The sequence below is a fragment of the Larus michahellis genome, unplaced genomic scaffold, assembly GCF_964199755.1.
Source record: "Larus michahellis unplaced genomic scaffold, bLarMic1.1 SCAFFOLD_34, whole genome shotgun sequence".
NCBI lineage: Eukaryota > Metazoa > Chordata > Aves > Charadriiformes > Laridae > Larus > Larus michahellis.
The window spans coordinates 2,102,503-2,123,872 of NW_027436399.1; the positions used below are offsets into that span (position 1 = coordinate 2,102,503).

The window sequence follows — 21,370 nt, forward strand, 5'->3', positions numbered from 1 at the left end:
TTGAGCTCGCCAGTTGGGCCCCTGCACCTCCTGCGTCCTCCAGTTTTCCCCACTCTTGCTCGGGGCACTGAGTTCCTCCTGCTCAGCTCAGGCAAGGGAATTTTTCTCCTGCTCCACTTGGGGAGATTTTCTTCGTTATATCCTTCCTTTGGGGCATCCAGTGTGGCCTCAGCCTTGCTTGGGTGGCTTCTTTTCATCATGTCCCCCTCAGGACAGCTGGTTTTTCCCCTCTCTTGCCTGGGGAGGCTCCATTTGCCCCTGCCCTACACCAGGTGCCTGGATTTACTCCTGCCCCGCTCAAGGTGGCTCTTTGTGCCTCTGCTGAAATCGGGGTGACTCGCTTTGCTCCTGCCCCACTTGGGCCATTTACATTTTCCCTCTCCGGCTCAGGGCATCTCCTTCTGCCCCTGCCCCTGCCCCGCTCGCTGGGGCCATTAATGTCCTGGCCAGAGCAGGACCACTGGGGCTCCAGCGCCATTTCTCTGGGACTAACCCCTGGTCAAGTGCTGCCCTGAATTGTCACATCACAACCACGCTTTTGCTTCCCAGCCTCCTCTAGCACCGCTCCTCCAGCTGGCATCTGACATTGGAAAAAGAGCCTGAGCCCTGTGATCCCTCAGCTTTTATACTGAGCAAGATGCCAGTGGGATGGAGTACTCTGTTAGTCAGCTGTGGGTCACCTCTCCTGTCCACTCCTCCCCAAAGGTGCCATCCCTCTACGCTTCTCCCTTCCGACCCTCCGTGCCCTGCCATGTTTAACCCACCACAGTCATCCTTCCCAACTCTCCTGCCACCAACAGTGCTAACAGGGTGGGATTCCTTAAGGGCTCCCCCAGCTTGGCATCATCTACAAAGGAGGTGAAAGTGCATTGTCTGCCATCATACGGAGAGATAATAATGTTCCATAGTAGTTGTCAAGGGCTGGTCTTTGATGGATGCCACTAGTAAGTGGGTTCCAGAAGGACTTTGTACCACAGATGATGTCCCTCCGTCATTACTCAGACAGCTTTCCACCAACCACATCGTCCACTTCTTCAGCCCGGCTGTCAACAACCTGGCCATAAGGAGACTACAGGAGACCTGTAGTCAAAGGCCTTGCTAAAGTCCAGGTACACAACATCCCCTTCTTTTCCCTCCCACATGTCTTCTGCCATCCCTTTCTTGTCCTTCAAATGCCTGCAGATGGCTGCAGGAGGACTTGTCATATCCCCTGCCCTGGTGAGGCTGGCCAGTCTGTCATTGTCCCAATCCTCCTTCCTGCTTTTTTGAAAACTGGTTTCATTTCTGCTTTTTCCAAGGCTCTCAGATGGCTCTGGCCTTTCCAAGGTGTTGGAGAGAGGTCTCACAATGGCACTGACCAGCCTTCTCCATCTCCATGACACCAAAAGTCTTCTCACTATGACATGCTGCCAGAGGAGTGCCCAGGACACAATACTCGCTGTCCAGATCCTTGGGGGCCGCTTCAGAAGAAAACCAGAAGTGATTTCTTCCTACAAGCCCACGACTCCAACGGGATCTCTCTGCAGCCGACAGCTTTCCTAAGCTGTTTCTGTCAGTTCCTCCCAACCCCCATCCTTCCTTCTCCTCAGGCTGTAGATGAGAGGATCGAGCAGGGGTGAGGTGCGTGTTGAAACAGGGCGTTGTTAAACTCTCTCAGGAGGGCTGTTCTGGGCATCCCACTGACAGTGGTGGGGGTGCCGCAGAAAGGAGTGGCTCCAGGGAGGGGAGAGGAGCCGGTGGAGAAGGCCTTCTGCCTGCCCATGCTGGGCAGAAGACCTGCCCCCAAGTGCAGCTCTGATGCACGCGCAGGATTCCAGCATGAACAGGAAGGGGAAGAATGGGTCTAAAAAGAGGTTATGAAAACAAAATCCATGAGGGTCATGGTTTCACATCAGGAGAGTTTCAGCATTGGTGCAAACAGCCCAGCCCACCTATTTCTGAAGACATTTGCTTCTCTGTCAGGTGCTTAAAAAAATTGTGAAGGACGTTCAGAGAGGTGAAACATGGAGGGTGTGTGCCTCTCACTGCATTCCTACTCCCTAGACGTGCTCTGTGCTCTGTGAGAGGTGAGAAATGCCATCTTCTAGAGGGCAATGCCGCTCACGCCTGCAGAACCCTTTCGGACTGCACAGGGGAGATGCTCCACAGAGGTGCTTCTGTCACACCGTGTAATCAAAGGGACAGGCCATGAAGAGAGGGGAGGGTGAGGTAGCACACAGGTGTTCCTGGAGACACACACGGCACTGTCAGGGCGCTGGCAGGGCTGCTCAGAGACACGAGTCCTTCCCTGGCACGGGCAGAGGCCCTGCAGCAGACTCCATGGCCTCCTGTTGCCACTCCCAGAGGCCGGCAGCACCTCAGCCCCGCGCTGTGTCTCCCTGCTCGGCACCTCTCTGAGATGCCCCACGGCGTGAGGAATGGACACAGGGACCTGGGGTCAAGGAAGCCCATCCCAGTGCTGCATTCAGGGGGTTTCCCAGGGGACGTTACTCTCCAAGTGAAGTGACCTCCACACACTGTCTGTCCCACAGCCCTTAATGGAACCCCCAGGAACAGCGGATGGTGTTTGTTCTCACTCAGGTTAATCTCACCACACACACATTATGCTCAGGCCTGTGGTTGTTACTGCCCAGGTGTGTGACCATTGCCCTGTGGCAGCTTCCCTGGGGTGTCCTGCACACACAGGACCTGACAAGAACCTGTTCTGCTGGTCCTTCATGTCTTTCCCAGGAGCCCTGGCTGGGCGAGGGACCTGCTGCTTGTCCCCCCCTGCACACTTTACACAATTAAGTTCTACGCTGGTGGTGCCATTTGTGGGGAACTTTCCTGGGCATGTTCTTGACAGCAACGTTGGGAGACGACCTTCCAAAGGTGTTTTTGCCTGAAGGCCTTCAGGCACTGCCCTGAGGACATTCCCTGCTGTGATGGAGGTGCTGTTAGGGAGGCCAGCTCTGTCGGAGAACTGACCCGTCCCTGCCCCTGCCTGTGCTCACAGCGCTGCCACACCACAGCAGTAGGAGAGAGCTGCCAGAGCAATCAGGCCTTCCAACAGCGCAAGGGATCAGAATGGAGAATGTGGAAATGGGAAGAGAGCAGCTGTGAGAAGACCAAGGCTGGTTCTCCCTCCTCTTCTTCCCTCTCCTCTGTCCTGTTCTTTCCCCTCCACCTCTGCACACAGGCATGCCCTGCAGCTCCAGAGAGGCCTTCAAACGGAGGATCTGGAGCAAACAAGTCGCTGGAAGGTTCCTTCTTTCTTTTTTTAAATACACAGAGAGCGCGGGGCCTCATTTACAGAGACTGTGGGACTCACAAATTTGGCAAAGATGCATAATTAGAAGCAGCACAAATGACAATATTTCTTTGTAGACAGATTTATACAAAGCAAACAAAGAAAAGAAAAAAAAAAACCGTAACAAAACAACCAAAACCCAAACCACAAACCAAAACCGAACATTACAATAACTTTGCTTGCCAAGCTGAGTCGGGCTTCGCAGGCAATGAGATACATGATGAGAGATTTGCAGAAGATGACAGTTTATTGCTTCTGAAAATCATCTGGTCATCAGTTTCCACAGGGCATCCTCGAGCTCCTGGTTCCTCATGCTGTAGATGAGGGGGTTCACGGCTGGAGGCACCACTGAGTACAGCACAGCCACCACCAGATCTAGAACTGCAGAGGAGATGGAGGGGGGCTTCAGGTAGGCAAACATGACAGTGCTGAGAAACAGGGAGACCACGGCCAGGTGAGGGAGGCACGTGGAAAAGGCTTTGTGCCGTCCCTTCTCAGAGGGGATCCTCAGCACGGCCCTGAAGATCTGCACATAGGACAGCACAATCAACACAAAACAAACAAAAGCAACCAAGGCACTAACCACGAGAAGCCCAATTTCCCTGAGGGAGTCTGAGCCTGAGCAGGAGAGCTTGAGGATCTGGGGGATTTCACAGAAGAACTGGTCCACGGCATTGCCCTGGCAGAGGGGCAGGGAAAATGTATTGGCCGTGTGCAGGAGAGCATAGAGAAACCCACTGCCCCAGGCAGCTGCTGCCATGTGGACACAAGCTCTGCTGCCCAGGAGGGTCCCGTAGTGCAGGGGTTTGCAGATGGCAACGTAGCGGTCATAGGCCATGACAGTGAGAAGGGAAAACTCTGCTGTGACAAAGAAGATATAAAAGAAGAGCTGAGCAGCACATCCTGCATAGGAGATGTCCCTGGTGTCCCAGAGGGAATTGGCCATGGATTTGGGGAGAGTGGTGGAGATGGAGCCCAGGTCGAGGAGGGAGAGGTTGAGGAGGAAGAAGTACATGGGGGTGTGGAGGCGGTGGTCACAGGCGATGGCTGTGATGATGAGGCCGTTGCCCAGGAGGGCAGCCAGGTAGATGCCCAGGAAGAGCCCGAAGTGCAAGAGCTGCAGCTCCCGTGTGTCTGCGAATGCCAGGAGGAGGAACTGGGTGATGGAGCTGCTGTTGGACATTTGTTCACTCTGAGCATGACAAGAAAGAGCAGTTGACAAGATAAGGAAGGCTTCGTTGAGCCAATCCTATTCTCTTTCCCAAAAAATCCCTGCAAAATGACTTCTCTTCCTTTGGAATAATTTCATTCAGCTGCTTTTTGTGAGATCAGGCTTGTGCTGCTGAGGGCACTTTCTTTGCAGGAGCACAAATCCTTCTCTTTCCCATTGCCTTTAGCCTGAACACTGCTGAGCCCTGAGGGACAAAAGGGCTATCTGTGCCCTAGTGCAGAGTCAGGAGAGCTGCTCTGCTCACCAGTGACCTGCTGGGCACCACCCAGCTCTCCTGTGCTTGCACTGCTCTCCCTGTAAGAATGGTCTCCCTGACAACGTACTTGAAGATGAAATTCGCCTTATGTGAGCGTGGAAGGTTTAAAGAGTCATAGACTCATAGAATCATTTAGGTTGGAAGGGACCTTCAAGATCACTGAGTCCAACCGTAAACCTCCAGTTTCAAAGTCGGTTTCTCCCGTCTGGTTTCTCTGTCCCTGTGCAGCGGAGCAGAGAGGGATGCAGCCGGGTGGAGTGGCTCTCTGCTGCCTGGAGCTGCCCCTGCCAGGAGCTGCTGCTCTGTGCCCACGTCTCCTCCCTGTCCCTGCTCCCACAGCCCATCCCACCCGCTGGGGGCTCAGCTCTGCCCTGCAGACCCCTCCTGGCAGCAGGGCACTGCCCAGGGCCATCTCCCTCTTTGTGGCTCCTCAGGAGGAGAGGAGAGAAAGCCTGATGCTGGAAGCAAAGGTGCTGCTGGTGCTGTGTGTAGGGAGAGGAGGGGCTGAAGGCACTTTGTGAGCTTTCTGGCAGATCTGCTGATCCCTCAGTGGACCAGTGACAGCTCCTTTCCCTCAGGAGACAGCTGAGAGCACAGACCCTGCAATGTCTTCATCTTCCAGGCAGCCCCTGCCTTGTCTTTCCTCTGTAAATGCTGCCTCTGCCAGTGCTCTGGGGGAGATCTGCAGCTGTGGGCAGCCCTGACCCACACAGCACACACTCGAAAAAGAGCCAAAGGACCCTGCCCTGAGGGGAGTCTCTCCTTTTCCCCACAGCTTCTCCCCACAGACGCTCGGGGGGGAACTCCTTGGGCAGGCTGAGAGCTGACCCTGGCAAGCAGCAGAGTCCCTGCCCCGGCACACAGAGCCCTGGGCTGCAGGGACCCTGCTCTCAAGGACAGCCCTGGGCACCCCTGCCTGCACACCCACCTGTCTTCAAAACCCTGCCACAGTCCCTCGCAGAAGGCAGCCCTCCTTCCTTGTCGCTGCCATGGTGCAGCAGGGCATCCCTGCTCGGAAGCACGGCCTCCTTCTCCACACCAGAGAAGCCAGGAGAGAACGAGCTCAGAACTCTCCTCCCACTCCCAGCTGCCTTTATCTTCTCTGTGCCTGGCTCCTCTCGGGTGCCTGCAGGCAGTGCCCTCAGCCCTGCTGCGCTTGGCAGAGGAGCTGCTCCTGGGCAGAGCTGTCTCTCTGCAGCGCTGCCCGCTTGCCATCAGCTCCCTCCATGCCAGGAGCCCAGCCCAGCTCAGCAGCAGAGGACCAGCCCAAGGCAGCCCTTTCTCTGCCCCCTCGGGGCTCCCTCCAGGTGTCCCTGGGGCTCCAGGGGAACCTGCTGGGAAACAGGATCAAGTCACCACTGATGTTCCCTCCCTCAGCTGGGCAGAGACATTCTTTCCAGAACTTTTGATTCTCCTCTCAAAGTTACATCAAAATATCACCTTTTTTGCTCTTATTATTAGAAAGTGTTCCCAGACAGTGACAGGCAGTCATCTCCCTTACCCCTGCTGAGGGAAGGGATTCAGCTGAATCTGTGCTTCATCTCATCCTGCGTTTCAATTCCTGGCATTTGAAGGAGACACAACTGCCTTCCATGCCTGCCACAACCCACAGGAGGTGGGATTCCTCTTGCCGTAGGTGTTCAGGTGTGCATAAAATACGCACATGCACGTGAGCTCCTTGTCTCAGCTCCTGTGCTCATCAATGGAGATGGAGAGCAGGACACAATGCCTGGTGACATTGAAGGTGTCAGGGGTGGTCAAAGGTGTGTGCTGATAACTGCAGGCTCTACTGGAGCCGTTCATAGAGACAGGGCAATGTCTCAGGGACCCTGAATGAGCCTTGTGGGAAATTCCTTTGGCCGAGTGAAATGACAGCTGAGGCCCAAACAAAGGCCAAAAGAATCTTCTCCTACTTGTATGTTCATGGCAGTCTTTAGGGGTATTCATATGAACGACCGCAGTCCTGGGACACAGGGAGAGCTTGGTCTCTCTCTTCTCCATCAGCTCAATTTTCCAGATCTCCAGTGACTCTAATGGCATTTATGCCATGTTCAGCCCCACTTTGCCTAACAGAATTCAGGGCAGTAACTCAATATAATGTTCAAATCCAGGCCCACAGAGCTACATGAGGTGCCAGGGCTGGCATGGACCACACAGGACCTACAGGAAATCAATTCCCTTTCAGTGCGGATGCATCACAGATGCCCCACATGGCATGCTAGAGCGTTCTATTTGGTGCTTTTGTGCCGTTGACTGATGCATTCAGTCATCAGTCATCAGAGAGGCGAGGTCTGTCCCTTCTCCACACAACAGCTGCAGGCATTGCATGGACATGGAGGACGTCACACGGGGATCTTTACTCACTGCCCTGATGATACAATCAATGAAAAGACCAATAGATTTCACAGTGTGCCTGGATACATCTTGTCCTCCAGGGCAGCATCCTCCAGATCCAGCAGTGGTGCATATCGAAACTCAACTGAATCTCAAATAGGAATTCCAGGGCACCGAGATGAGCTTTAGGTAATTCAGGAACAGTTAAACGAATTAAAGGGAATAATGTAGGACCAGTGCTGAATTTAGTAGGAGTAGGTGTAGGTAGATCCGAGATATTCAATGTCCTCTCTGCCTCAGTTACCACCAGTGAGGTCTCCCAGGCCTTGGTAGAACAAGTCTTAAATAGGAACACGAAGAAGTCTCCAGGTAAATGAGGAGATTCCTGTGGGGAACAGTAATTGCCCAGGCACTCACTGGCCAGGCAGAGAAACAAGGTGCCAGCAGCCTGGAGCATCATGAGACGACTTCTTAGCAGAGCTGCCTGGTGGGCCAGGAAGGGCGATGCTCACCTAGACCTGGTCCTGGCCAACAAGGAAGAGCTGGTCAGGGATGTGACAATTAGTGTCAGCCTTGCTGGAGTGACCAGGAAATAACGGGGTCCCAGAGGCCAAAGAGGAGTGAGGAAGGCCAGCAGAGGAACACACGTGGGTGGCTCCAGAGGAGAAGACTTTGATGTACTCGGGGGACTGATGCAAGTGGTGTCATGGCAAGGAGTTTTGAAGGGTGAAGGAGCTCGGGAAATCATATAGGCATTACGGCACAGCCTCCTCCAAGTGCAGGAATGATGTCTTGGAATACCATGAAGAGAAACACTCGTCTCAGGAGGCTGCTGGTATAAACGGACTGGGCTGCAGGGCAAAAAGGCAGCACACAGGAGGTGGAAGGCGGGGAAGCTGCAGAGGAGGCATTTAGAAACCTGGCCCCAGGATGTCGGGAGGATGCCAAAGCCAAAGCTCCCAGAGGCTTGAGAGTTGCAGGGATGGGTGGATGAAGCACAATGAGCTGACAGAGGCTCAGAGGGTCATGTGGAATGAGTCACACTCTGCCTGGAGGCCTGTAACAAGTGGGCACTGCAGAGGTTTGCATGTTGACTGCGTGCCTCAGCCTAGGAGATGGGGATTCCCCCTGCTGGGGGTGGCTGTGCCAGTCCATCCACATGGGTCTAGATGGGGCAGACTCTTCCCGAAGACATTTCTGTTACCCAAATGTGTTGGGATTAATGCAGAACTGGCTCTTCAAAATCAAGCGTTAAATTGACTTGGCCTCTTTGCTTGGACATCTTTTCATTTTGACTGCACTCCTGAAAACTCTCTAATGAGCCAGAGAAGAGCTGAAGACTAAAGGAAACTTATGCCCAGACTTGGCGCCTTCGTGTGTTTTTTGTGGTAATGAGCGCTCTGGTGCCGAGTTCCTGAAGTGCAGATCCTGAAAGATTGACTAGTCCTCTTGAGAAGTAAAAGCAGCTAACCTCCAGGTTTCTGAGGGTGTTATCAGACCCTGCTGAAGTCCCTCACTGCAGAGACCATGGAGGGAAGGAGCCAACAAAGTTCCTGTCCCTGTGGTGTGGTGAAGCAGGAAGTCGGAGACACGTGGGCCGGGAAGAAATTTAAATGTGGAAATCACTTTGAAAGGCCTCGATGTGCTTCACCAAACAGGATGGCCAAGCCTGGACGCCCATCCCCTGGGGAGGGATGTCCTTTGCCTCTTGAGATGCTCTGGGCTCTGTTTGGGTGATGTGGCAGTGATGAGGTGCCAGGTGCAGGTCAGCAGTAGGAACCTCCCAGGCTCTGGGGAGGGTGGGTGAGGAGGCAACAAGGCGCTGGAGCTGTAAGGACTTGGTGTCCTCTCATTGAGCTCAGTGGATGAGACAGAAGCCACAGCTGAGCAGACAAGGGTCTCCGTTCTCTTGGGGTGTCAAAGCCCCACCAAGGCCCTTGGCCATCCCCAAAACACAGCTACACTCTCCTGTGCCTGGGTCTGCTCCCTTGCTTCCAACACCAAGCTGTGGGTTTCTGAGGATTTGCCAGTGCCTGTGAGCTCCCCACAACCCATCCCGTTTCTTCCAAAGCCTTGCTAATGCTCACTTATTACGCAAGATTTCCAAGCCCCAGAGTTCCTGGAATCCCGTATGTAGCTCCACATCCCAGCACCAAACAGCACATCCCCCTTCTTCTTCTGCCTCAGGATCAAAACTCAACTTAGCTCACTATTGCATGACACCCCCTGATATTTCCTTTCTTCTTTCTGCCTTTAAGTCCCTCACTGCTGCCCCTACACTGCTCTCTCCCTGTGCAAGCAAGGTCAGCTCCTTGGGCACGGCTACCCCAAGCCGTGGGCATTCCCCATTTGCCAGGCTGAGGCATGCACACAAGCTGGAAACAGCTGTTCTCATCCCTGGTTTGCACCCTCCCTCCACCATCAGGAGGTGCCTAATGGCAATAACTCTCTGGGCTTCGGACCTGGTTATCTTAGTTTGCCCTTTTGAGAGGCCTGGTTGACAGAGTCCCCTGGGAGGCAGTCCTGAAGGGCAAAAGAAGTCCAGGAAGGCAGGACGTTTTTCAAGAAGGAACTTTTAAAGGCGCAGGATCAGGCCATCCCCATGTGCCTAAACACAAGCTGGTGGGGAAGAAGACTGGCCTGGCCGAACAGAGAGCTTTGTCTCAAACTCAGGGGAAAAAAGGAGATTATGACATTTTGAAGAAGGGGGAGGCAACTCAGGAGGAGTACAAGGATATTGTGAGGTTATGCAGGGAAAAAATTAGAAAGGCCAATGCCCAACTAGGTCTTTGTCTGGCTAATGTCATAACAGACACTAAAACATGTTTCTATGATTACATTAGAAACACAAAGAGAGCTAAGGAGAATCCCCATCCTTTATTGGATATGGTGGAAAACATAGTGACAAAGGATGAGGAAAAGGCTGAGGTACTTAATACCTTCTTTGCCTCCGTCTTTACTAGTAAGACCAGCAGTTCTCTGGGTACTCAGCCCCTGAGCGGGAAGACAGGGATGGGGAGCAGCATGAAGCCCCCATAATCCAAAGGGAATAGTGAGGGACCTGCTACAGCACTTAGACATACACAAATCTATGGGGCCAGATGGGTTCCACCCACAGGTACTGAGGGAGCTGTCGGAGATGCTCACCAAGCCGCTTTCCATCATTTTTCAGCAGTCCTGGCAAAGCGGGGAGGTGCCAGTTAAGTGGAGGTTATTATAGGTGACGCCCATCAACATAAACGGCCAGAAGGAGGATCCTGGGAAGTACAGGCCTGTCAGTCTGACCTCGGTGTGGGGAAGATCATGGAACAGATCATCCTGAGTGCCATCATGAGGCACATAGAATCATAGAATCATAGAATCATAGAATTATAGAATTGTTGAGGTTGGAAGGGACCTTTAAGATCATCGAGTCCAACCTTTAGCCTACCCTGACAAGAGCCACTTCTAAACCGTGTCCCTCAGTGCCCCATCTACCCTTTTTTTAAACACCTCCAGAGATGGTGAATCCACCACCTCCCTGGGCAGCCTATTCCAATGTTTAATAACCCTTTCAGTGAAAAAATGTCTCCTAATATCTAATCTAAACCTCCGCTGACGTAACTTGAACCCGTTTCCCCTCGTCCTATCACTTGTCACCAGGGAGAAGAGGTCAGCCCCCATCTCTCTACAACCTCCTTTCAGGGAGTTGTAGAGGGTGATAAGGTCTCCCCTCAGCCTCCTCTTCTCCAGGCTAAACAACCCCAGCTCCCTCAGTCGTTCTTCATAAGGTTTGTCCTCCAGACCCCTCACCAGCTTTGTAGCCCTTCTCTGGACACGCTCCAACACCTCAATGTCCCTCTTGTAGCGAGGGGCCCAAAACTGAACGCAGTACTCGAGGTGGGGCCTCACCAGTGCCGAGTACAGGGGGATGATCACTTCCCTAGTCCAGCTCACCACACTATTCCTGATACAGGCTAGGATGCTGTTGGCCTTCTTGGCCACCTGGGCACACTGCTGTCTCATATTCAGCCGGCTGTCCACCAACACCCCCAGGTCCTTTCCTGTCGGGCTGCTTTCAAGCCATTCTGCCCCAATCCTGTAGCGCTGCATGGGGTTGTTGTGACCCAAGTGCAGGACCCGGCACTTGGCCTTGTTGAACCTCATACCATTGGTCTCAGCCCATCGGTCCAGCCTGTCCACATCCCTCTGCAGAGCCAACCTACCCTCAAGCAGATCAACACGCCCGCCCAGTTTAGTGTCATCTGCGAACTTACTGAGGGTGCATTCGATCCCTTCATCCAGATCATTGATAAAGACATTAAAGAGAACCGGCCCCAGCACCGAGCCCTGGGGGGCACCACTTGTGACTGGACACCAACTGGATTTAACTCCATTTACCACCACTCTCTGGGCACGGCCGTCCAGCCAGTTTTTTACCCAGCGAAGAGTACACCCGTCCAGGCCATGAGCAGCCAGTTTCTCCAGGAGAATGCTGTGGGAAACAGTGTCAAAAGCTTTGCAAAAATCCCAGTAGATAACATCCACAGCTTTTCCCTCATCCACTAAGTGGGTCACCTTATCATAGAAGGATATTAGGTTTGATAGGCATGACCTGCCCTTCACAAACCCATGCTGACTGGGCCTGATCACCCTGTTCTCCTGCATGTGCCGTGTAATGGCACTGAGGAGGATCTGTTCCATGACCTTCCCAGGCACCGAGGTCAGACTGACTGGCCTGTAGTTCCCCGGATCCTCCTTCCGGCCCTTCTTGTGGATGGGTGTCACATTTGCTAACCTCCAGTCAGCTGGGACCTCCCCGGTTGTCCAGGACTGCTCATAAATGATACCAAGTGGCCTGGCGAGCACCTCCGCCAGCTCTTTCAATACCCTTGGGTGGATCCCATCCGGCCCCATAGATTTGTGCACCTCCAGGTGCTGAAGCAGGTCCCTCACCGTTTCCCTTTGGATTAGAGGGGCTTCATTCTGCTCCCCATCCCTGTCTTCTAGTTCAGGGGTCTGGGTGCTCAGGGAACAACTGTTCCTACTGCTGAAGACTGAGGCAAAGACTTCATTAAGTACCTCAGCCTTTTCCTCATCCTTGGTCACTATGTTGCCGGTAAGATCTGTTCAGAGGATGTTTAGACTTCTGTGTCACTGACTGTGAAAACATTCATGAGAGGCCTTTACCCTATTTACAACCACTAACCTGAAGCCCTACCACCACCTCTAAGTGAAGGTAGTAGGGTAGCAAACACCGAGGGAAATGGGCAAGACAAATTGTAGCAGGGCTGAGTAGAGAGGAAGGATCACCTCCACCGACCTGCTGGCAGTGCTCTTCCTAGTGCAGCCCAGAAGGCCATTGGCCACCTTTGCTGCAAAGGTGTAAAGCCTGGAGAAGAGAAGGCTTTGGGGAGACCTTCATAATATCAGCCTTCCCACATCTTCTTGGCTGTCACCATGAAAATGCATCCAGGCTCTTCACTGTTGTGTGTGATGGGAGGATGAGGGCCACTGGCATCAGCTGAAACAAATGAGTAAAACTTTCTCCCTGTCAAGATAGGCAAACACTGGAGGAGATTTCCCAGAGAGCTTGTGTCATCTCCATCCTTGTACCTTTTCAAGCCCAAAATGAAGGAAGCCCTGAGCAACCTGGCTTCAGAGGTGGTGGAGCTTTTCTTGGTAGTGGGAAGAGAAGGAAACCTCAACAAAATGCAACTTGGAAGGTTCGGACTGCATGTGAGGAAGAAGAAATCTCTCTCAAATGGTTGCACTGTGGTGCAAGAGGTCACCAAGAGCGAGTGTGTATTAGCCCATGGATTTGTGTTTCAAGGAACAGCCGGTGAGAGTGGAGAGACATCAGAAAAGATACGGAAATGCCAGGGTGAGAGCGATGTGGGAAAGCACGACGAGTGCCTGCAGCCTACAAGGAAAGATGCGCAGGCATGGGACAGTGATGGTCACTCTGCAGTAGAGGTGGCCTAGGGCTCTGGCCAGGCTAAAAAACCCAACAGCACCAAGGTCTTTGTCCCCTTGGCTATGGCACTTGCCTCTGCCACCAAGGCCCACCAGAAGAAACTTTATTTTGAGGCTCTGGACTTGGTTTCTGCTTCACGATTGCATGGGGAAGCCGGGAGGTGTTGTACAGTCTCCCTACCCTTGTCCTTGCTCACCCTCACACCCCACTGCCCCCAGGAAGAGCCCTGAGCCACACCTGAGGGGCAGGATCTGCCTTCCCAGGGCCTGAGGGTCAGGTTTGGCCCTTCTGCTTCATCAAACAAAGCAACAGCTTTACAGCCACCTGCACTGTGCCTTTGCCTTCCTGCAATCACAGCCTCCAGCTATCTCCTCTGACGAGTCCATGGGGAGACTTTGTCAGTAGTGGCCCTCAGTGGGGCCCATTAATGCTTCCAGGTACTTTGACTTTTTCTTCTGACTCCTTGAGCAGTGTTTTCAATCTTCTCTCAGTATCTGAGGTTCGTGGACTCAGAGCTAAATACACCATGGGGCTCATTGAAGTACAGAAAGCCCTAAAGACCTATTTCTCTTCCTTCAATTTCCTTCAAGTCTTCAAGACTTCTACAGCTAATTGGAGTTCTTTCATAGTGTAGTTAAGAAGGAAGATTTCAATCAGAACCTAATAAATTATTTTTTTTTTAGTTTAAAGGGTTTCTTTTAATTTACTTTTCAGTCTAGAGAAAAGGTGATAGAAGTCTTCTGCAACTGATATTGATCCAGAGGGTCTCCTCAGGAGGTCTGGATGGCTAGGAAAAGCAGTCCCTTGAGGTCTGACACTGTATGGACAATGCTACTCCTCACCGCCCCCACCCCAACCCCACCATCTCTGTCATTGCCCAGTTGGGATTTACATCGTTTTCCTTCCATCAGACTTCGCCACCGATCTCTGCAGCTGGATGTTACAGCTCCATTGCACCAGCTCCCTCTGGCTCTCCTTAGAGACCTGGCTGCGCCCAGGCACAGAAGGGTTTCTCCTCTTTGCAAGCAAAGAAAAGTAAAGCCTGATCATGTCGGATCGTGTTTGATAAACAATAAAACACCCTCTGCGGCCATATGCTAAGTACATGCTGCCTCTAATGAGGTTGCTTTTCTGCAAGGGGTAATCTTATGAGAAATGCTTTAGATAGGTAGGTACAGAAAGGTTGATATAAACATAGTTAAAGAGTTGGCTACAGGAGATAATTAGACTACTGAAAGACGGGGAAACCTTTAACCATGTGAAGCTCAAAGCAGCAGCTGGATGGGGGACAGGAACCTGAATGAAGAAAGAGTAAGGGAAGGAGAAAACGGGAATATAATAGAAAAGGCCCCTGTCTAGACAGTCTGCACCTGGAAAGATGACTTTAGAAATGGTCGTTGTATTTGGACAGGTGAAAATGTATGAAAGATTACAGAAATTATGTACGTAGGATTACAGGCAAAATAGTGGTAGTGAAGTTACAGAACAAGATTGACATTTCTTTGGAATATCCCTTTTGAAAAGCCATTGGGTTAGCAGAGGTCTCTTGTGAGAGAGGACAAGCAAGTGTTGCACCCAGCTCTGAACGAGGCCAAAAATGCAACTCAGGAAACAACTCACTGGCTGTACAAGCTCACGTTGGTGGGGAGTGTGCCACCAGTTAGTGTCCTCTTGGGTGACATTTCTTGGCACCAAAACGAAAAAATTGTCTTCAAATGCAGTCAGCATGGACTTACTGAGGGCACGTACTGGGGCATACTGGGGCACTGTGGGGCAGCACAGGGATGCTGGCTCCTGGGCCCTGTTCCGTTTAGCACCTGTGTCCGTGACACAGAGAAGGCAACTCTCAGCATGTTTAACAAGAACAAAGGCTGCATTCTGCACCAGGGATGAAATAATGGTGGCCACAAGTATAGGCTGGAAGAGGAGTGGCTGGAAAGCAGCCCTGCAGAAAGGGATCTGGGGGCGCTGGTTGGCAGCTGGGTTAATGTGAGTCAGGAGAGTGCCCTGGCAGCCAAGAGGGCAACCTGCATTCTGGGGTGCAAAGAATCATAGCCTTGCCTAGGTTGGAGGAGACCTTTCAGATCATCCAACCACCAACCTAACTCTGACAAAACCCATCACTAAAGCATATCTCTAAGCACTATGTCTACCCGTCTTCTGAATACCTCCAGGGATGGTTGCACTTCCCTGGGCAGCCTCATCCAATGCTTAATAACCCTTTCAGAGGAAAAATTTTTTCCTAATATCCTGTCTAAACCTCCCCTGGGGCAACTTGAGGCTGTTTCCTCTTTTCCTCTTGCCTGTTACTTGGGAGAAGAGACCCACCCCCACCTCTCTACAGTCTCCTTTCAGGTGGCTGTAGAGAGCGATAAGGTCTCCCCTCAGCCTCCTTTTCTCCAGACTAAACAATCCCAGTTCCCTCCGCCGCTCCTCATAAGACTTGTTTGTCAGTTTCCTCTGCCCTCTCTGGCATCCCTGCCCACTACCAATCACTGCCTAACACTAACTGAAACGTTAAGAAGCTCTCAGGGGATGACCATGTTTCTCCATTTACCACTCATGCATCCTAAAGACACCAGTTGAGGAAGCATATCTTGGGAAGAGGAGGACCTCCCAGAGGCACCTCTCTGCTCTTTGAGGTCCAAGTGCTTGTCAAAGGCCCCAGGAGGGGTTCATCTGGTGCCCACATTTATATTGCAGATGGTTGGTCTGCAATGGACAGGGAATGAGACAGAGATGCGACCAGGAATGACATGGAAGGGGAGATTCAGTGCACTGGGTGTGGCTGGGGTGGAGATAAACCCCATGGATAAAGCCTTGAGCAATGTGCATGGCTGAGCAGAGACCTGCTGGTCAAACTAAAGGGCAAGAAGGAAATGCACAGGCAGAGGAAGCAGGGACAGGTATCCTGGGAAGAGCGTAGGGATGGGGTCAGGAAGGCCAAGGCGCAGCTGGAGATGAACTTGGCAAGGGAGGCAAGGAATAATAAGAAGGGCTTCTATAGATACGTCAGCCAGAAAAGGAAGGTCAAAGAAAGCGTACCCCTCCTGATGAGCAAGACTGGCAAACTGGTAACAATGGTCGAGGAGAAGGCCGAGGTACTCAACAACAGTTTTGCCTCAGTCTTCCCTGCCAACCTCTCTTCCCACACCTCTCGAGTGGGGGGACCTCAAGGTAGGGACTTGAGGGGCCAAGTCCCCCCCACTGTGGCAAAGGATCAGGTTTGTGACCACCTGAGGAACCTGAGCATGCAGGAGTCTATGGGGGCTGACAAGATGCATCCCAGAGTCCTGAGGGAACTGGCTGATGGAGTTGCCAAGCCGCTCTCCATGATATCTGAAAAGCCATGGCAGTCAGGTGAAGTCCCCAGGGACTGGAAAAAGGCAAACATTGCACCCATTTTTAAAAAGGGTAGAAAGGAGGACCTGTACTTGGGGAGCTGTGGTGTTTGCAATCACAGCAATGGAGCTGTGATGCTTGCACAAGAGACTGCAACTCCTACAGCGTTACAAAGGGAAACCAGTGGGTCTGTGAGGAACCTGAAAAAGTGCCTTTACCCATTCCTTTCTCTACAGAAAGCATCATCATTTCTGTGATCTCTGCATCTATCTCACCTGCTTCTTAGGACTTTCTGACATAGGGAAACAGCAGCTCCATCACCCAGTTCCTCCTCCTGGCATTCGCAGACACACGGGAGCTGCAGCTCTTGCACTTCGGGCTCTTCCTGGGCATCTACCTGGCTGCCCTCCTGGCCAACGGCCTCATCATCACCGCCATCGCCTGTGACCACCGCCTCCACACCCCCATGTACTTCTTCCTCCTCAGCCTCGCCTTTCTTGACTTGGGCTCCATCTCCACCACTGTCCCCAAAGCCATGGCCAATTCGCTGTGGGACACCAGGGCCATCTCCTACCCGGGGTGTGCTGCCCAGTTGTTTTTTTTTTTCTCTTTTTGATGTCATTAGAATATTGTCTTCTCACTGTCATGTCCTATGACCGCTACGTTGCCATCTGCAAACCCCTGCACTACGGGACCCTCCTGGGCAGCAGAGCTTGTGTCCACATGGCAGCAGCTGCCTGGGGCAGTGGGTTTCTCCATGCTCTCCTGCACATGGCCAATACATTTTCCCTACCCCTCTGCCAGGGCAATGCCCTGGACCAGTTCTTCTGTGAAATCCCCCAGATCCTCAAGCTCTCCTGCTCACACTCAGACTCCCTCAGGGAAGTTGGGCTTATTGTGGTTAGTGCCTTGGTTGCTTTTGTTTGTTTTGTGTTCATCGTGCTGTCCTATGTGCAGATCTTCAGGGCCGTGCTGAGGATCCCCTCTGAGCAGGGACGGCACAAAGCCTTTTCCACGTGCCTCCCTCACCTGTCTGTGGTCTCCCTGCTTGTCAGCACTGGAATATTTGCCTACCTGAAGCCCCCCTCCATCTCTTCCCCATCCCTGGATGTGGTGGTGGCTGTGCTGTACTCCGTGGTGCCTCCAGCACTGAACCCCCTCATCTACAGCATGAGGAACCAGGAGCTCAAGGATGCCCTGTGGAAACTGATTCTACCAGTGTGCTTCAGCAGCATTGAGTTTCCCCTCTCTGTTTACATGTGACCTCATATTTATCTTGTGCTTATTGTATCAGTCATACAGCTGTCTCAACACAAATATTTGCTTTCTCCCACTTCTTCAGAGGGTGAACCCGGTCTGTCTGACCCAGAGACCTTCTCTCAATTAGTCTGTCACCACAGTAATGCTGGCCTGCCTTTTGGTATCTCTGTAATAAAAGGGAGTTTCCTGATTGCCATGGGTGAAAATAGGCCTTTTCTTCCCAAACTGGAGTGCAGAACACACTCAGGGAACTGAAGGCTGAAAGGCCTTGATGATGTGCTTGGGTGCCGAATGGACTTGTGGGATGGATGAGGGCACCCCTCATGTCTCATCATGATGAGAAGTCATGACATGAGATGTCAAAACTGGCTCATAAGTCATGACTGACTCACCCCAGAATTCCCTCTCGATTGCTGGTACATCAACATTCAGGGACGGAGCACCAGCCACGTCCCTTGCCTTTGGGGATTCACAAAGTCCAAGCCTGATGGTGAAGTCGTCACTCACAGGAGCGATGGGTGGCCCCATTGAGGCCATCGCTGCCATTCAGGAACAGCAGGGAAAGCTCTGGATGACGAAGGATGCCAGGACATGCTCCAGAAAGAGAAGATCAGTGCTAATCCTGACACCTGAGTGCAAAGAAATAGCTGCACCTCAACAAAATAAATTACAAAAAATCCCAAACTAAACCCAGAGAACAGCATCCGCCACCAGCACCGTTTCAGTGGTAGTTCCAACCGCTGCAGAGCTGCAGCTGACGGCCCTGCTGTCCCTGTCGCAGGAATCCAACTGACAGCAGTTACCAAGGCCCTTTGGGAAGACTGCACTGGGTGTCACCTTCTCTGAAGAGGACCTGCTGCTTCCCTCTGGCTGCCATTAGCAGCAGAGCCCTCTGGTTCTCCAGCCCACACTTTGCCCCCTTGGACACAGGAGGGACCGGCTTTCAGCCGCTGCCTTAACAGCTGCCTTTGCTGTGCTCCTTTTCTGTCTCTCTTCCTACCGCATCCGTCAGGATGGGCTTCTTCTCATTCCAGACGGAGCCCAAAGCCTCAGAGTACACCGCCACCCCCTACTTACCCACCTAGGGATGTGTTGAAGAAATAACAATTAGCAAATAGGAACTCTACCCACAGTGCGTATCTGGCCAGCCTATAAAGGTGTAACAGCTCATCCTAAAGCTCTGAAGGCATAGACCGGACGATACTTTGATCCCACATCTACCTCCTGTATGATCTGTCCTGAAGGTCAAATCATCGTTACCTTTAGAAAAGGATGGAAGGTGAGGAGAAGTGGGCAGTAAACGATGAATGGTTGGGAAAAAGCAGCCAAGCAAGTGGCAAAGGCTGGAGAGGAGTTGTCCCAAGGCCAGCTCAGCCCAAGGAGCTTTGGCTGGCCCGCTCTTGAGGATGCCAAGCCCTGGCCAGGTGAGCTCACAAGCAGTGGGTGGGTGTCACATCACTGCCCCTTTGTGACAGGGGCCACCCCCAGGCGCACGGGGACACACTGTGGCCCCTCAGCCACCACAGCCGGGGCACCTCCTGCAGCCACCAGCCGGCAGCTGTTGGGCTGCCCCAGGCACTGCTGGCCAAGGGCTGCTCGTCTGCCCACAGAGCTCCCGCCTCTGCCTGGAGCCGCACCAGCCCCAGGAATAAAAACCTGCCCAGGGCTGTCAGCGAGCCCCTTCACAGCTTTGGCTGGCACAGTCGGGGGGCTGAGGGCTTTATTTTCCACTCTTCCCAGGTACAGGACTGCGTCTGTGAGACTCCTGCAGCAAAGCACTTGGTGTCTTATAAGTTCGTTTCCAATGAATTTTATTTACCCCCCAAGATACAGCCACAGGCTGACTCTGAACTAGTGCTACCAAAGAACCCCCTTGAGCAACTGCACTGGGTGCACCTTGGGTGGCTGCCAGGACCCCACCCAGCTGCTCTCCCACCCTGCAGCTCCAATAGCCATTTGTGGGTGGCTTTTTAGCATCTTGTTTTACCCCACGACACGCCTGGAGAGCAGTGAGTGTTGCTTCTGCCCCAATGAGGCAGCTGGTTGCTATTCCTGCCCCCCTTGAGCTCGCCAGTTGGGCCCCTGCACCGCCTGCGTCCTCCAGTTTTCCCCACTCTTGCTCGGGGCAGTGAGTTCCTCCTCCTCAGCTCAGGGCAGGGAGTTTGCCTCCTGCCCCACTTGGGGCATTCAGTTTTGTCCCTGTCCTGCTCAGGGCATCTCGTTGTGCCCCAGCCCAGGCCCCCACCCCACTCAGAGGGGCCATTATTGTCCTGGCCACAGCGAGACCACCGGGGCTCCAGCGCCATTTCCCTGGGACCAGCCCCTGGTCAAGTGCTGCCCTGAATTGTCACATCACAACCACGCTTTTGCTTCCCAGCCTCCTCTAGCACCGCTCCTCCAGCTGGCATCTGACATTGGAAAAAGAGCCTGAGCCCTGTGATCCCTCAGCTTTTATACTGAGCAAGATGCCGGTGGGATGGAGTACTCTGTTAGTCAGCTTTGGGTCACCTCTCCTGTCCACTCCTCCCCAAAGGTGCCATCCCTCTGCGCTTCTCCCTTCCGACCCTCCGTGCCCTGCCATGTTTAACCCACCACAGTCATCCTTCCCAACTCTCCTGCTTCCAACAGTGCTAACAGGGTGGGATTCCTCAAGGGCTCCCCCAGCTTGGCATCATCTACAAAGGAGGTGAAAGTGCATTGTCTGCCATCATACGGAGAGATAATAATGTTCCATAGTAGTTGTCAAGGGCTGGTCTTTGATGGATGCCACTAGTAAGTGGGTTCCAGAAGGACTTTGTACCACAGATGATGTCCCTCCGTCATTACTCAGACAGCTTTCCACCAACCACATCGTCCACTTCTTCAGCCCGGCTGTCAACAACCTGGCCATACGGAGACTACAGAAGACCATTTCAAAGGCCTTGCTAAAGTCCGGGTACACAACATCCCCTTCTTTTCCCTCCCACATGTCTTCTGCCATCCCTTTCTTGTCCTTCAAACGTCTGCAGATGGCTGCAGGAGGACTTGTCATATCCCCTGCCCTGGTGAGGCTGGCCAGTCTGTCATTGTCCCAATCCTCCTTCCTGCCCTTTTGGAACACTGGGTTCATGTCCGCATTTTCCAAGGCCCCAGGAACCTCTCAGATGGCTCTGGCCTTTCCAAGGTGTTGGAGAGAGATGTCACAATGACACTGGCCAGCCTTCCCCATCTCCCTGACACCAAAAGTCTTCTCACTGTGGAAAACTTCCAGAGGCGTCACTTTCCAAGGAGTGCCCAGGACACAATACTTAACTTGTCCAGGCCCTCAGGGCCACTTCAGAAGAGTGATTTCTTCCTACAAGCCCACGACTGCAACGGGATCTCTCTGCAGCCGACAGCTTTCCTAAGCTGTTTCTGTCAGTTCCTCCCAACCCCCATCCTTCCTTCTCCTCAGGCTGTAGATGAGAGGATCGAGCAGGGGTGAGGTGCGTGTTGAAACAGGGCGTTGTTAAACTCTCTCAGGAGGGCTGTTCTGGGCATCCCACTGACAGTGGTGGGGGTGCCGCAGAAAGGAGTGGCTCCAGGGAGGGGAGAGGAGCCGGTGGAGAAGGCCTTCTGCCTGCCCATGCTGGGCAGGAGAGCTGCCCCCAAGTGCAGCTCTGCTGCACGCACAGGATTCCAGCATGAACAGGAAGGGGAAGAATGGGTCTAAAAAGAGGTTAT

At 52.9% G+C, this 21,370-nt stretch overlaps 2 protein-coding genes across 2 annotated transcripts; one reads left to right on the forward strand and one right to left on the reverse strand.

Annotated features, from left to right (window-relative positions):
• Positions 1–3,048: 3,048 nt before the first annotated feature.
• Positions 3,049–4,472, reverse strand: LOC141737379 (olfactory receptor 14J1-like). Its single transcript, XM_074572067.1, has one exon. The coding sequence runs from the start codon at positions 4,470–4,472 to the stop codon at positions 3,552–3,554; it is 921 nt and encodes a 306-aa protein (XP_074428168.1). The 3' UTR covers positions 3,049–3,551.
• A 12,503-nt stretch (positions 4,473–16,975) lies between these two features.
• LOC141737340 (olfactory receptor 14J1-like) lies at positions 16,976–17,840 on the forward strand. Its single transcript, XM_074572024.1, has 2 exons — positions 16,976–17,626; positions 17,796–17,840. Exons 1-2 carry the CDS (start codon positions 17,024–17,026, stop codon positions 17,838–17,840), a joined length of 648 nt encoding a protein of 215 aa, XP_074428125.1. The 5' UTR covers positions 16,976–17,023.
• The last annotated feature ends 3,530 nt before the right edge of the window (positions 17,841–21,370 follow it).

Bases quoted from the DNA above. Each gene is read 5' to 3' on its own strand.
- LOC141737379 (XM_074572067.1), bottom strand. From the start codon at position 4,472: ATGTCCAACAGCAGCTCCATCACCCAGTTCCTCCTCCTGGCATTCGCA.
- LOC141737340 (XM_074572024.1), top strand. From the start codon at position 17,024: ATGTCATTAGAATATTGTCTTCTCACTGTCATGTCCTATGACCGCTAC. The intron at 17,627-17,795 runs GTGTGCTTCAGC...TCTCTCAATTAG, and splicing joins TGTGGAAACTGATTCTACCA to TCTGTCACCACAGTAATGCT.